Source organism: Protomyctophum bolini (genome assembly GCF_963924005.1).
Source record: "Protomyctophum bolini genome assembly, chromosome: 18".
NCBI lineage: Eukaryota > Metazoa > Chordata > Actinopteri > Myctophiformes > Myctophidae > Protomyctophum > Protomyctophum bolini.
The window spans coordinates 35,722,171-35,736,875 of NC_137879.1; the positions used below are offsets into that span (position 1 = coordinate 35,722,171).

General features: G+C 42.7%; 1 protein-coding gene across 3 annotated transcripts in view; it reads left to right on the top strand.

Moving 5' to 3' along the window:
* The window catches only part of prkg1 (protein kinase cGMP-dependent 1), a gene marked incomplete at its 5' end in the record, with an annotated part of 198,903 nt that overhangs the window by 132,478 nt on the left and 51,720 nt on the right, over positions 1-14,705 (top strand). For all 3 annotated transcript variants that reach the window (XM_080788787.1, XM_080788789.1, XM_080788788.1), the window contains one exon: positions 965-1,030. In XM_080788787.1, the coding sequence (XP_080644913.1) occupies positions 965-1,030 (66 nt within the window). The remainder of the gene's footprint in view (positions 1-964; positions 1,031-14,705) is intronic.

Here is a 14,705-nt window from a genome sequence, read left to right on the forward strand (position 1 = left end):
AATTTTTGAATGCCAAAAGGGGGTTCCCGTCCAGAATGCGTTACGGTCATTAAAGCTGGGCTGTTTTGTGTTTCGTTCACTTTGCAGGGGCAGTATTTTCGTGATACCCGCCCGCTCAGAAACTATATAGTGTTTGTTTTTGGCAGCAATTTATTTGAGTTATAGTCATAGTCTCTTGAATAGTTTTATTTTTTGTTTTAGTCACATTTTAGTCACCTGGAATGTTTTAGTGTTAGTCTAGTTTTAGTCGACTAAATGTCACAAGATTTTAGTCGACTAACTTTACAGTTGATTTAGTCGACTAAAATGATTTTTTTGCGGGCCTTGATGCCGTCGTAATGACTGTTTTTACACTTTACACTTAATGACTGTTTTTTACACAAAATAGCCGATGTACAAGCTCACAATGCGTCGCACTTGTAGATCTGCTATTGTCAGCATGCAAAACCAAGTGTAAAATGACTCATACTGGATCTCTTGTCCACTAGTCCCCTCCCTAACATTTTAGTCTAGTTTTTATTTGTTGCCAGAGAGGGAACACGTTATTCCGACCAGTTCCTTTCCCCTCCATCAGGCTGGCCAGGGGGAGGCGCCAGTGTTAATTTTTTACGAAAGTTACATTTAGTTTTAGTCTGTCTTTTGAATAACATTGATGGTCATCTCTCTCTCTCGTGCTCTCTTACTACTCTTATTCTCTGGAGTCCAAGAAAGACGTTGCGTGCGTGTGTGCGTGCGTGCGTGCGTGCGTGCGTGCGTGCGTGTGTGCGTGTGTGCGTGCGTGTGTGTGTGCTTGTTGGGTTGCATTTCAGAACAGTAATCTCAACTGTCATATTATCTGGTCTGATTCTGAAGAATGCTTCTCTCTCTCTCTGATTAACTGTGTGTGTGTGTGTGTGTGTGTGTGTGTGTGTGTGTGTGTGTGTGTGTGTGTGTGTGTGTGTGTGTGTGTGTGTTCTGTCCACAGTGAGGACGTCCGGACGGCCAACGTTATCGCCGCTGATGCCGTGACCTGCCTGGTCATCGACAGAGAGTAAGACATACGCGCACACACACACACACACACACACACACACACACACACACACACACACACACCTTGACCCGAGTGCTCTGTTCATCTCTAAGTTCCACAGTGACATCATGTGAGTAATGTCATCCAGACAGATAATAGATGACACAATGGAACTCTGTCTGTCTGTCTGTCTGTCTGTCTGTCTGTCTCTTAGCCGTCTGTCTCTCTGGCAACCTTACAGCATTGGTTCTCAAACTTTTCTTCATGTCAAGGACCCCCAAAATTGACAATAATTAGCCTGCGGACCCCCGTTTTGAAGGGGTGCATACTTAGTTTAGCTTATTGGTTAGACATGGGTTAAGGTTAGGTTTAGGTGCCCCGTGGGAGGTTATAGGTTTAAGGTGAGGGTTTGAGATAGGTTGTAGTTGTATATAATAGGACTAATGACTGGTCTAACCAATGACTATAGTCTAAAAACCAAAAGCTGTCTAAACTAAGTACTGCATCCGTTTTGAAAAGGTATGCGAAGGACCCCCATAAGAGAATATTGACCATTTTCATTTCAAGGATCCCCAGTTTGACCTGCATCAGGCTGCGGACCCCTATTTGATGGCATTTCTATCTCCGAGACCCCCGATTTGTAAAATCAACGTTAATTTAACTCAGAGTGGCAGACCCATAAGGATCAATTTGGTTCCTATACTATATATTTTAGCTATAGGGGGACCCCCTGGAACTCCCTCGAGGGCCACTGGGCGTCCCCGGACCCCACTTTGAGAACCACTGCTTTGCGGGTCAGGATCTATAGCTGTTCTAGTATAGTTTTTGAGTGGTGTAATGTAACCACTCCAAGGAACAGCAATGTAACGTGTTCACCTATGTGTTCATGTGTCTATGGCCCTCATTTATCAATCGAGTGTAAAATCTGCCACAGATTCGAGTGCAGGTTTCGTAGTACACCCACGTCGCCACGGCATTTATAAAGTGATCGCAAACAGCTGATCCTTCCTTAATTTCGTTCTGACGTTAATAAATGTGACGGCTGAAATCTATCTGGCACGCCCTATGAAATCAAGCCTCGCCCTCGTTTTTGCGACCTGAAAACGGCAATACGTTTCCTGAAACCATGGTTACATGGACTTGCTGCCCCAGCTCTCTCATACACACACAGACGCACGCACGCACACGCAACTTGCAACTTGTTGTATCTTAAATAAATAAACCTGCATGAATTAAATAAAGTTGTAGGTCTGTTTCTCCTCTCGCTTCGCTTCCCCCTTGCTGCCCGCCTCACCCCCCCCCCGCACGCACGCTGACGCACATATCGCAATTTGCAAGCAACTGTCACTGTATGTTGTTAGTTGTACAGTTATATTAAATTATTAAATTATTTTTAATTTAATATACAACAAGATCTATTAGTGAACGAAAACCTGAACCTGTGAACCATGAATTAAATAACAAATAGGCGCGCGCGCGTGCACACACACACACACACACACACACACACACACACACACACACACACACACACACACACACGCTGCTGTTTTGCATAGGTGCTGCTCCTCGATCCTGATCCTGTCCTGTCTGCCTGTCTGTCTGTCCGTGACACCGTGATCGACTGACCATGCACGTTCGACAGTCTATTTAGATTGCCTCACAGTCGCTATAGTCGCTGCAGTGGATAGGCTGTCAACTCAACTCAACTGTCAATATATGAATGTGCAGCTAAAACCGTAGCCCATGTGGCTGGCACTGGAGGAGTGGTGGTGGTGGGCTGGCTGGGTAGCCTACATCTGCGATGCGGTTCCCACTTGCGCTGGCGGTACATTTGGCATTCGAGCGACGCGTCGGGTTTATTAAACGAGGAGGAGATTGCACATGTAACTCCAGAAAGACATCGGCCTACTGTAGATTAGGCTACAGTATATAGGCTACCCATGCATGTTGGGACTCTCCGCAGCTGCAGGCAGCACTGCACTATAGGCTATACTTTCCAACGTCATGGAAATATTCCAGCACAGACAGCCCAAATCCTCGCATGTATGCGCTCATGCAAAACACTGTTTAAATGGCTTAAATCAAGTGCGATTTTAATTGTAAAGTTGGAAAGCTCCTATAAATTTAATATGACACAAAGACACATCTTGTAGGTCCATTCCTTTTTTCTTTTTCTTTTTTTACATGTAGCCCATATACATACAGTTTTATATTAACATTTTAGGAGTGAATACATATGTTTCGATGCCTTTGGCAGCCTCTCAGCTGGTCAAACAATGCTGCTCCGCCGTTCTGCGGAGAAAAACATGCGTACGCCAGCTGAGGAGCAAACGTGGATTTTCAACGTTGTCACGTTCAATTTCAAGCTTTGGCGGAAATGGTAAATGTCAAAAATGTCGGTAATTTCGGCGTGCACCCATATTTTGGCGTACGCACGGTTGATAAATGAGGGCCTATATGTGTTCACCTATGTGCCTATGTGTCTGTGTTGGTTAATGAGCACCAGTATATGACTATGACTACCAGTAGGGGCGCTGTTGTGCCAGAAACAGAGAGAGGGATAGTGCCGCACTGTTGCCTGCTAATGAGAGAGAGAGAGAGAGAGAGAGGTGGGGTGTGAACCACTCAGTTCACACGGGTGTGATTTATTACTACTGCTGAGGTCACAAAAGTTAACATATTTTTGGCGAGAACCCCTTTTGGTGTTTTAAGCATTATGTTATACTTTTAGCTATTGAAAAAATAGCAGATCTACAAGCTCGTATAGCGTGGCACTCGGTGCCGCACTACGAGCTTGTAGATCTGCTGTTTTTTTAAATTGTGAAAATATGGTGTAAATCTTTGAATATATATTCTTTGAACGCTTTTAACTCAAATCTTTGCTTCTGGGGGGGGGCCCTGGAACAACATGATTTCAGATGGGGGTCGGTGGCCAATTACAATTTTGGGGTCCTTGACATGAAATATTGAGCAACATGCACTGATATAGAAACATGGGTTGGGTTTTTCAGAAAACTGTCAGGATTTAGAAGATTTTTTACATTTTGACGTCAGGCCTAAATGGGTTTTATAGGCGGGATGGCAGGTCACCATGAGAGGGCAGACGGGCACTCAGCACTTTGAGGCAGCGTCATTATTAGAACCTCTGTTTTCTTCCTGCACTATGTTTCTGTCAAAGATAATAAATACATATTAGGTATTTGTCCACTGTGTAAACTTTCCACTGAACATTTTTCAGGCTATTAGACCTCTAAACGGCCGTTTAGAGGTTAATAACTTATAAGAACTGGTCTAAAAATGTTTTTTTTTAGCGGTCTTAGGCTTAAATTAGACATTGAAACGATGTTGTTTCTAAGCTCAGCCCACTAAGAAACTTTCATTTTTAGACCAGTTATAACCCATTTTTAGACGAACTATTGCTCAGTGGGTTCCTTGGTGTGGAGTTCTGCAGTTTGGTTTTGACCCGCCTCTCATAAGATTTGTTTTTTCCAGTGTACTTGTATGGGGAATGTGGAATGTCCAGGAAAAAAAATAACTTTCACAATTTCACAGATATCGCTACACATGACGTCTATAGAGCGTCGCAGTCCCGCCCCCTTTCATGACGAGGCCCAGGAAATGAATCCCAATGCATTTTTCCCCATAGACATTTCAAAAAGTATTTATTTAAAGACCTTTTAAGCGTCGTACGAAGCCAACTCGAGTGGTGACAAGCCATGACAACAAACACAATAGTTTGGAACAAAGAAATAATTACAAAGAAGAAAAACAACCAAAAAAAGTGTTGTAACCTGCCGTTATTTTCTACTTTCTAATCCTGTGTTTGGCCCAAAACATTGTGTTTATTGTCATGATTTGTCACGACAAGAGTTGGCTTTGTCTACGGCGTAAACGTCTTTAAATAAATAGTAAATAAAGTCTATGAGGAAAATGAACCGCAATTTATTTTCCGGGTCTCTCGAGGGGGCGGGACTGATTGGCTGAGGTTGACGTTTAAGGAAAATACTGATGCAGATTAAGACCAAGGGGATTCCAGGGAGTAATTAATGTTATTATAGGCAGAGAAACACTTTATGATGTTTTAATTGCTTCATGCATATCTGATCGAAGGAGAATTAGTGCAGACCTCTAAAAAAGGAAATCAACCAGGTGCTCGATGGAGATAATACACAAATGACCAAAAAATAGTAATGCAAAGTATGTTCTGGTGCTTCAAGGATCAGTGGGACTGGACTACTTGAAAAAGTCCTTTTCAAGTATTCCAGTCCCTCCCTCAGAGCTCTGGAGCGGAAACCAACATAGAATTATTTGTATTATTGTTTGATTTGATTGTTAATGGAACTCTCTGATAAAATGTTCAAGCTTGGAGAGGCCCGGTCTCAAGCAGTGGTTCTCAAACTTTCATGGCCTGAAAAGTTTGAGAGAATTCGGTTGTTTGTTATATTAATTTGTATTGGATTTTTTTTTATAGACATGACAAACAAGACATAGATAACAAAATACACCAGTCTGGGCAATGTACAAGAAACGAGTGGCAGACTATAGGCTTTTGAAAATTATGAAATAGATTTTGAACAAAAGTGGGAGTTTGGGAGGGAAAATGCGTCTTTCAGCTGCAGTAAATGATGCAACTTGATTATTTATATATAGATCTGAAAATGTGACCAGGCCCGTGTCCTTCCAATGTGCAAAGGCTGCGCAATCTGAGATGGAATAAAGTTGTGATTAAAACATATAGGAGAGTGTGCAGACAAGAAAGTACCTTCCTTTACTTGTTTCAACATTTTAATTGAGTCTCTCAGAACACAAGTGTCTTCCAGTATAGGTGCACTGCAGGCCAGTCCTTCGGGGAGCTCACTCTCCAGGCAGTGAGCTGCCCTTCAACTGCCTGGAGAGAATCTGTTGTTGAACTGGCGGTGTGCAAAGGGCAGTACATACTCTCTCCGACCACCGGACTTTTCTTCGGAAAGATCAGACTTTTATGTGCGAGGTCGCTTTCGGGAGCGAGAGGTGGTGGAGGGGGGCGGCAGATAGGGAGGCATAGCTCTCTCTGGCTGGCTGTTCAGCCCGGCCTGAAGAGCAGGGGCATATAGCCCTTATTTTGCAAATGCAATGGAGGTCATCGTATAGTTCATCTGCCTATTTTGTCCGCATATCGCATATGGAGTATACAGTAGACCTCTAGGGTTGTCCTGAACGGATCGGGTGAATCGGAAAAATCGGGGGCCCGATCACGTCATTTCCAAATGATCGGAATCGGATCGGTAGCCAATAAACGTGATCGGGGACATCCCTACCCATTCTGGGCGGGAACCCATATTGGTATCTTATACCCCCTCAGGCCGGGAACCCATATTTGGGTTCTGTACAGTATGTACAGTATTCAAAAATGTAATTTTTTTGATGCTGCTATATAAATATTTGAAGTTTTTCCAGAAACCTTAGGTCAGGATTTAGAGGCGTTTTTAGAATCGGCCTTAGGGCCTAAATGGGTTAAGTATCAATATTATATCCACATCACGATATTAGACTGGATATTGTCTGTGATTTGGGATTATTATTGTACTATTGTGTGGTATGGCATAAACGTGTTCTATGAAATATAAATATCGGATCGCGAAAAATATATACAGTATGGTGACATGCCTCGAGACATCTCGTGACATCACGCCTCCATATATGGTCATGCCTCGTGACATCTCGTGACATCATGGAGACCCTTAGACCTCCATATCTGCATATAGAGCCGGCCAGCAACTCTATACATCTGACCTCAAACCCTTAGATCTCCATATATGGAGCTGACCTGTTCTGACATTCCATTATGTTGTTCTGACCTCATCAAACCCTGTACACTCAAGACACGTACGTGGCCAGTACAGAATTCATTCCATATGTTGATCTGAGGTATAGGGTGCGCATCTCTGATGTGTTTTGGGGGTGCGGGCGGCCACAGGGAAGGTCCTGTCAGCCACAGGTTTTGTGTTTTGGTCTTTTTTTGGGGATCTCAAGGAGTGCCGGCGTCGCTGGACCTGAGGGAACGGCATTGGAACGTGTGGCTCGAGGAGGGCAGAGAGGTAGAGGGGGAGGTTGTTCAGTACAGTACCTTGTAGATGGTGAAGCGTATACTTTGAAGTCGATTCTTTGTTTGACAGGGAGCCAATGGAGGTCATGACGGATGTGACGTGATCTCTGGAGTGGGTGGAGGTGAGCAGGCGGGCGGCTGAGCTTTGAACGTAATGGAGTTTATTGATGGTTTTTGAGGTGATGCCGTATAGTGTAGGATGTTAACGCAGTAGTCCAAATCGGGATGAAATGAAGGCGTGAATGAGGGCTTCATCGGAGGAATGAGAGAGTGTGGAGGTTTGTGACAAAGGGAGCCGTCGATATTGAGTGAGAAGACCATGGGTGGAGCGCGGGTGAGGGAGTCGGGGACCGATGCTGATTATTTCAGATTGATTGCAGTTGAGTTTTATAGGAAGTTCTGTTGCATCCAGGATTTTATGTCTGTGAGGCTGCATGGTGGTGAGGGTTGAGTGGGTGGCTCATGGCTATGGTGATGGTCGTGGTGGAGAGGTATATTTGTGTGTCAGATCTGCGTAGCAATGACATCGAATGCTGTGGTGGCGGAGGATCTGTCCGAGGGGATTAAGGATGTCAATGGTGGAAAGCGCAGGTGGACCTAGCACGGAACCTTGGAAAAAAAAACTTGAACGATTACTATTGCAATTTATTTTGTTTCAAACCGGCTTAGATTGACTGTGATTATTACTGTGTCACACTTATGACTCCGTCATTTCACGAATCAATCATGACGTGCTCTGATGACTTTACAGCTGTAAATATACGTGTACAGTAGAGTAGAGCTGATGATTATCATAAAATAAATAATGTTCAAAACATTTATGGGGATTGTGGGATTGATTATGACATTAATATGGATTAATATGGTTCAGAACTGGGGTGGCGAGGTAGAGCAGGTCGTCCAATGATCCCTGGGTCGGCGGTTCGAATCCCGGCTCCTCCTCCTGTCCACATGTCAAAGTGTCCTTGGGCGAGACACTGAACCCTGCATTGCCTCCAGCGGTCGCCACCATTGGTGTGTGAATGTGGGAAGTGAGGACGCTCCCAATGTATGAATGAATGGACCATTGTAAGCGCTTTGAGTATAAGCACGTAGTGCATAGAAAAGCGCTCTAAAAATGCCTACCATTGACGTTAATCTGTGGGCATTCCAAGCTTAAATAAACAGCAGCCTTTAATGATCTTCCTGGAAAGATAACATGCTGATATAGAAGCTATTATTTTGGCATTAAGAAAAAGTAAAAAGGGGGGAAAAAAATCTAAGCTAATATATACTTTCTTCCTGTAAAGATAGCACACTGAATAGAAGCTAATAGCTTCAATTAAGCTATTGTCCGTGCATTAAACAAAACGTAAAACAAAACAAATACCGTCTAAGCTACAAACTGCAGTCTTTCTGTTCCAGGAAAGTTGAAGTTCCTAAAATTGAATAAATAAATCAAAGAATATATATATATATATATATTAATAATACAAATAAAACTAGAAAGCAGTTCCTGTAGAAACTGCGTGGGCTCGCATAAAATGCAATGTATAAAGTTATTGCCGTGTCAAGTTTGAAACTCGAGGCCCGGAGTAATAGTGTTCCCATTGGTGGTCTAAATCCATAATCAAAATTTCGGGACTGTAGCATATTGTAAACAAAAGTAGAAAATGTATTAAAGCTGAAGTAAAAGTTAAAAAAACTATGAACATTTGGAAAAACTATAGTTTAAGCATAAATAACTGCATAAAGCGGAATAAAGTATGTGGAAGTTGTAGAAGTGTTTTTAAAAGTTTTTCTTTAAAGGTAAAAAAAAAAAAAAACTTTATTAAAAAAATTTCAAGTTTATTCTTTTTAAGTAAAAAAAAAAAAAAAGGTGAAGTTTTTTCTTAAGTATTTTTTTTTTAAGTTTTCAATTTTTCAATTTTTTTCATTTTTTTTTCCATTTTTTTCCATTTTTTTCCATTTTTTTCCATTTTTTTCCATTTTTTTCCATTTTTTTCCATTTTTTTCCATTTTTTTCCATTTTTTCAATAAAAAAAAAAAAAACATGCGTGCGTACGTGCGTGCGTGCGTGCGCTTGCGAGAGCTGTGTAAAGGCCAGCCAATAGGAAGACAGGGTGTGTGTGTGCGTGTGTGCGTGCGTGCTCTTGCGAGAGCTGTGTAAAGGCCAGCCAATAGGAAGACAGGGCGTGTGTGTGCGTGCGTGCGTGCGTGCGAAGACAGGGTGTGTGCGTGCGTGCGTGCGTGCGTGCGTGCGTGCACTTGCATGTGTCTAGCCTAATTGCACAAATAGCAGACCTACAAGCTCACAAAGGTATCGCAGAGCAACTCATTGAGATCTTGTAACTTTAATGTCAAGCCCTGTAATTAAGCCCTTATATGTCTCAGCTGTGGAAGTAAAAAGAGTTCTACTACTTGCCAGCACTATGACTGGGAGATTTCAATGGTCCTGGATGGAGGAAACTATGCCCGAACAAATTGCTCTATCGCAAAAAGTAAAAGTCGAATGCAAATATTTTTTTCGCTGTGAGTGGCCTGAGATATTGAGGTACACCATGTGCGATTGTGGTGTTGGTACGACGAAAATGAGGTTATAAGAGCGAGTTAAGAATTGTCAGCGCGATAATTTCCTCGTAAGAATTATACAATGGAGGTCAATGAGCAGATTGACTGTTTTTGTGTCACTTAAAAGGCCGTAGTTCACATTCTGTATGTCTCTGTGCTTTGGTGGTCACATTGTGTGAAAGAGGACATGTGTGGCTACAAAATGACCAAAGAACATGCGTGTAAAATGAATACTTTGGCCGGGACGACAATTTGTTTGGTAAATTTTCAAGGAAAGAATTTCGGTCTCCACACTCTAGTCAAAGAAGCTCCGCACTCTAAAATGGCACTAATTATGCGAAACGGCCTGCGATTGAACTGCGATTTCGGAAAAAACGTTTAACGTATTCGAATACGGTTTGAACCACGACAAAGTCCAGAGTCGTGTGAGCGTTCTAAAGTTTAAATCACGTTTCTACGACAAAGTATGCCAGAGTAATGAGGCTGCAAAAGTGAGCTTGATTTAGAGATAAAATCCCATTCATTGTCTATGGGAGGAGGTTAAAAAAGTTAAAAAGTTAAAAAGTTAAAAAGTATAAAAAGTATAAAACTTTGTAAAAAAAAAAATACAAGCAACAATCACTTCAAAGAGCTGAACAGTTTGAAGTTTGAACTAAATTTCTAGCATAAAGTATGTGGAACTAGTAGGAAACCGAAGCTTGAAATCCAAGGGTAACAATAGTGTGCTCGCTGAGGCGAGCCCACAATAAAAGAACTGTCCACAGCCCGTCTCTGATGAGTAGAAATAAATGGTACCATCTTTACTGTGTGTGTGTGTGTGTGTGTGTGTGTGTGTGTGTGTGTGTGTGACTGTGTGTGTGTGTGTGTGTGTGTGACTGTGTGTGTGTGTGTGTGTGTGTGTGTGTGTGTGACTGTGTGTGACTGTGTGTGTGACTGTGTGCGTGCGTCAGTCTAACACAGACCCTGGAGCAGTTCTCTTTGAGTTCAGGGCTGAACATTGTTCAACCAAACCTGGTCTTGAGGTCTGCGCAGCTGCCCACACACGTACATGCAGTCCAGTTCACGTCACTGGCAGGTGACACACACACAGACACACACACCCACACACAGACAGACGTACACTCGTACAGACAATTGATTGATTGATTGAAATATTTATTAACAGTTTGTAGAATGACAGTACATTTCAAGCACAAACTCAATACAAAGACTGTTAACTGTGAGTGGACGACCCAATTAAGCATTACACTTGTTTACAACAGGGTCCACATTGTTCAATTCATCAAAACATTTAGAGACATACAAATAGACACTTCTATGTAGTTAAAGAACAGAACAGGAATTCATCATATATAAGCAAAAAGAACAGAACAGGAATTCATCATAAAGGAGGTAAAAAGGGATAAGAAACATATACAGTGAGGGGGAAAACAAAGGGGGGGGGGGGGGGGGTTCCGATTTTACGGGGGCCAGTTTCGAATGCAGCCGTCCGTAGGTGCCCTTTGAGAGCGGTTTTGAAGGAGTCAAGGGATTCACATGTCTTAATGATTGTTGGTAGGGCGTTCCACATTTTGGTGGCATAGGAGCAAAAAAATAATTGAGTCCCTTGTTTGTGCTTGTGTTGTGGGTGTGGACTTCGTTTACATTAAGGAAGTATTTAGACAGGTACATGGGTACCGGTATCTTGGTGGTGTATCGAATCTTGTGGACCAGACCCATTGCAAGATGCTGTACTCTGTCGTCGACCCTAAGCCATTCCAGCCTGTCAAAGTGGGCAGGGGTGAGGTGGGTTCGGGGGGGTGAGGCCAAGTAGGAGCCTGGCCAGTTTGTTTTGGGAGGTCTGGAGCCTTGTTTTAAGGGCCTTTGAGGTGCTGTGGTACCCAGAGGTGCATGCATAGTCAAAGAAACCTTGTACGAGGGCTCCTGTTAAGGTTTTCAAGGTGTTTTTGTTGACCAGTGAGGAGATCCTGTAAAGGAATCTTGTTCTTTGATTGACTTTTTTGATTACGTTGGTGGCCATTTTATCACCGGAAAGATTAGCCTCCAGGATGGAACCTAGGTAGGTAATTTCATCTTTTCGTGGGATAATATTGTCACCCACTCAAACCAAGAAGCCATCTGCCTTGCTGAGATTACTTTTTGATCCGAAGAGAATGGATTCAGTTTTTCCCAGGTGTAAGGATAGTTTGTTATCAGCGAGCCAGGTGCAGATTCTACCGAGTTCAGAGCTGAGGGTCTTTTCAACCTGCAGTTGGAATGCATTGAGCCTCAATTACCCATCAGCCCTGCTATGAGAAGCCAGCGTCGGTTGTTTTTTTTCCCCGGTAAACGTGATCCAAACGTGTGACGTATCCAACAGTGTCCGGAAAACCTTGTAAGTCTTAAAAGTGATCAAAAACGGTGCATAAAACAAATAAAACATAACTCGTCGTGGTCGGCGGAGAAAGAGGTCAGCAGTCATTAAAGGGATGGTTCACCCCCAAAATGACTTTAGGCACTTTCCTAAGCCATTCATTTTAGGAGACTCTTTGTGTCTCCATAGGTCACTATACTGCATGGTCATCAAAATGGCTTAGTGCGACAAATACATTAAAGAATATATACATGAATTCAAGTCATGGGGTGAGTAATTGAGAGATTAAAAATATATATATATAATCATAAGGAACTGGAAGATCACAAGCAAGCCAAAACTCGTGGATTGGACTCAATTTATGACTGAGACTGCCACCTACGAATACTCCTGGACGATAGCTATAAGGAATGATGTGAACATTTGGTAACACACACTGGCAATGTGGTGGAGAAACGGCCAAGCGCCTGGAGGACTCTGCAAAGCCGTCCCCCTCTCAGCCTGTCATTCTTGGATGGTGGACAATGTGATATCCTGTGGGGGATATGCCTCGATGAGAAGGCCATATTCATTAGGTTTAATCCAGGGAAATGTGATAATAAAAAATAAAAAAACGTCAATATTGTCTGTCATGCAAAAGTCCTGGCAGAACAAAACGACGAATTGCCAGGTTGAGCATTTTACCAACACTCATCTGTATGGGGTTGTAATGAAGTGCGTGCGTGCGTGCGTGCGCGCGATACTCATTCATACAAAACATTAAAAGAAGACATAAAACGGCTTTGTTTTTGTCTTACAACTTTATTGCAGCCTGAACATCACTGCTCACAAGTCCTCATAATTGCGTTATCAGTGTTATACAACATAATGGGCCTACAGTGGTGTGTCACTAGGTTTGCACTCGGTAATGAATGTCAAGCGCCCCTGTTTACAATGCTTCCTCTTCAGACAGACAGACGGACGGAGTTCAGCTGTCTAGCCGAGGTCGCCGTAATCATTGAAATGTGAGTTTTAATAGCATTTCTGTTTTTCTCACAGCTCCGCACTGATTAATAGCATTTCCTATTTTCTCACAGCTTCCACTGATTAACCCATTTCGAGCGGGAGCCCCGTTTTGGTGTTTTAACCGTTATTAAAAACGTAGCTATTGGAAAAATAGCAGATCTACAAGTTCATAGCGAGCTTGTAGATCTCTGCTACTTTTGAAAAATCGTGAAAACGTGTGCAAATCTTTTAATAGATACCGTATTCTTTCACAGCAAACGTTTTTAACTCGTATGTTTGCTTCCGGGGGGGGGTCCCTGGAACAACATATTTTCAGATGGGGGTCACCCCTACAGAAACGTATACTTCTGAGGGTCCTTGACATGAAATAGTTCAGAGAACCACTGACATAGAAACATGAGGTTTTTCAGAAAACTGTCAGGATTTAGAAGGCATTTGTAGAATCGTCCTCGGGTCTAAATGGGTTAACGTTGCAATAACATGCACTGAGTAACATGTACTACCTATATGCTACTACCGATACCACTGTTGTTCTACATTGTTGAAGAAACCCTGTCAGGTTTAAATCATCACACACAAAGTGTCAAAAATAGCAGCTCGACAAGCGAGAAACGTGGCACGAAGCGAGACGCTTTGAGCTTGTAGATCTGCTACTTTTGATATTTATTTTTTTAACTTGAATCATGTAAAGTATAAAGGTTTCTTTTGGACATAATGAGTTTTCCACCCGACAGAGACGATATCATTATTTTAAATGGTCCCCCAGACCCTTTCAGAAAATATGCCAAACTCTGATGTATAATTGCCGTCCAGTCGTAGACAATTGTGGCAATGAATGCTTCAAACACAGACGAATGCAAAATTGCTGCACTATACGTCTTCTCATCTCTGTATAGTGGAACCGTGCAACCACTTGACATCTGTCATCGAACGTGTCCACAGTGGCTCTATACACGTTTAGCAACCCATTAGTTAACCCATATTTATTTAAGGTGTGGGCTGGCCATTGGGAGATTTGGGGCGTGACTCCCTCCCTCCATCCCTAACTGAACTCGCCTAGCACAATCTCTGTACGTGTAACCACAGTGAGATGGCATTGCTACCTATAGCACCCATCTAGTGAAATTAGACGATCTACTTTTTAAAACAGTTTAGCTGCGAAACTGTTTAGCTTTTCCACGCTATTTTATCCATGTTTCGGTGCTGCTTATTACGCTAAACCCGCTATTTGTTTTATGTGTTTTCGCCGTTGTTTAATAATTAAAAAGGAAGAGCGGATTTGTCGCGGACCTGGCGGACGAGGCCCTCGCGTTATGATGACGAAACCGGAAATCGAGCCGTGCTCTGGGCTGCAAGGGCTTCTGGGAAAATGAGTTCGATGCAAGTGAGCGGTGGTTTTGACTGGGCCCTGCGAGCCCTCGCAGCCTGTTCGCGATGGTCACATGTTTTTCTCTTCTACAACAACCCATGGAACTATTTTCAGGCGGATTTTCGTGGATTAAAACCTCAAATACTTCGGCGTTTGCTCCAAAGGTAATAAAACAATCCTGGCAGCCTAGGTGGTTTGGATATTAATCTAAAGCCCTTTAAGTGTTAAAGGCGTAGTGAAATGAAAAATACGTTTTTTAACACTTTTAGACCATATCCGTGGTCATCATATGGACATACAATGGATGCCAAAAAAATTGGCAAATTCT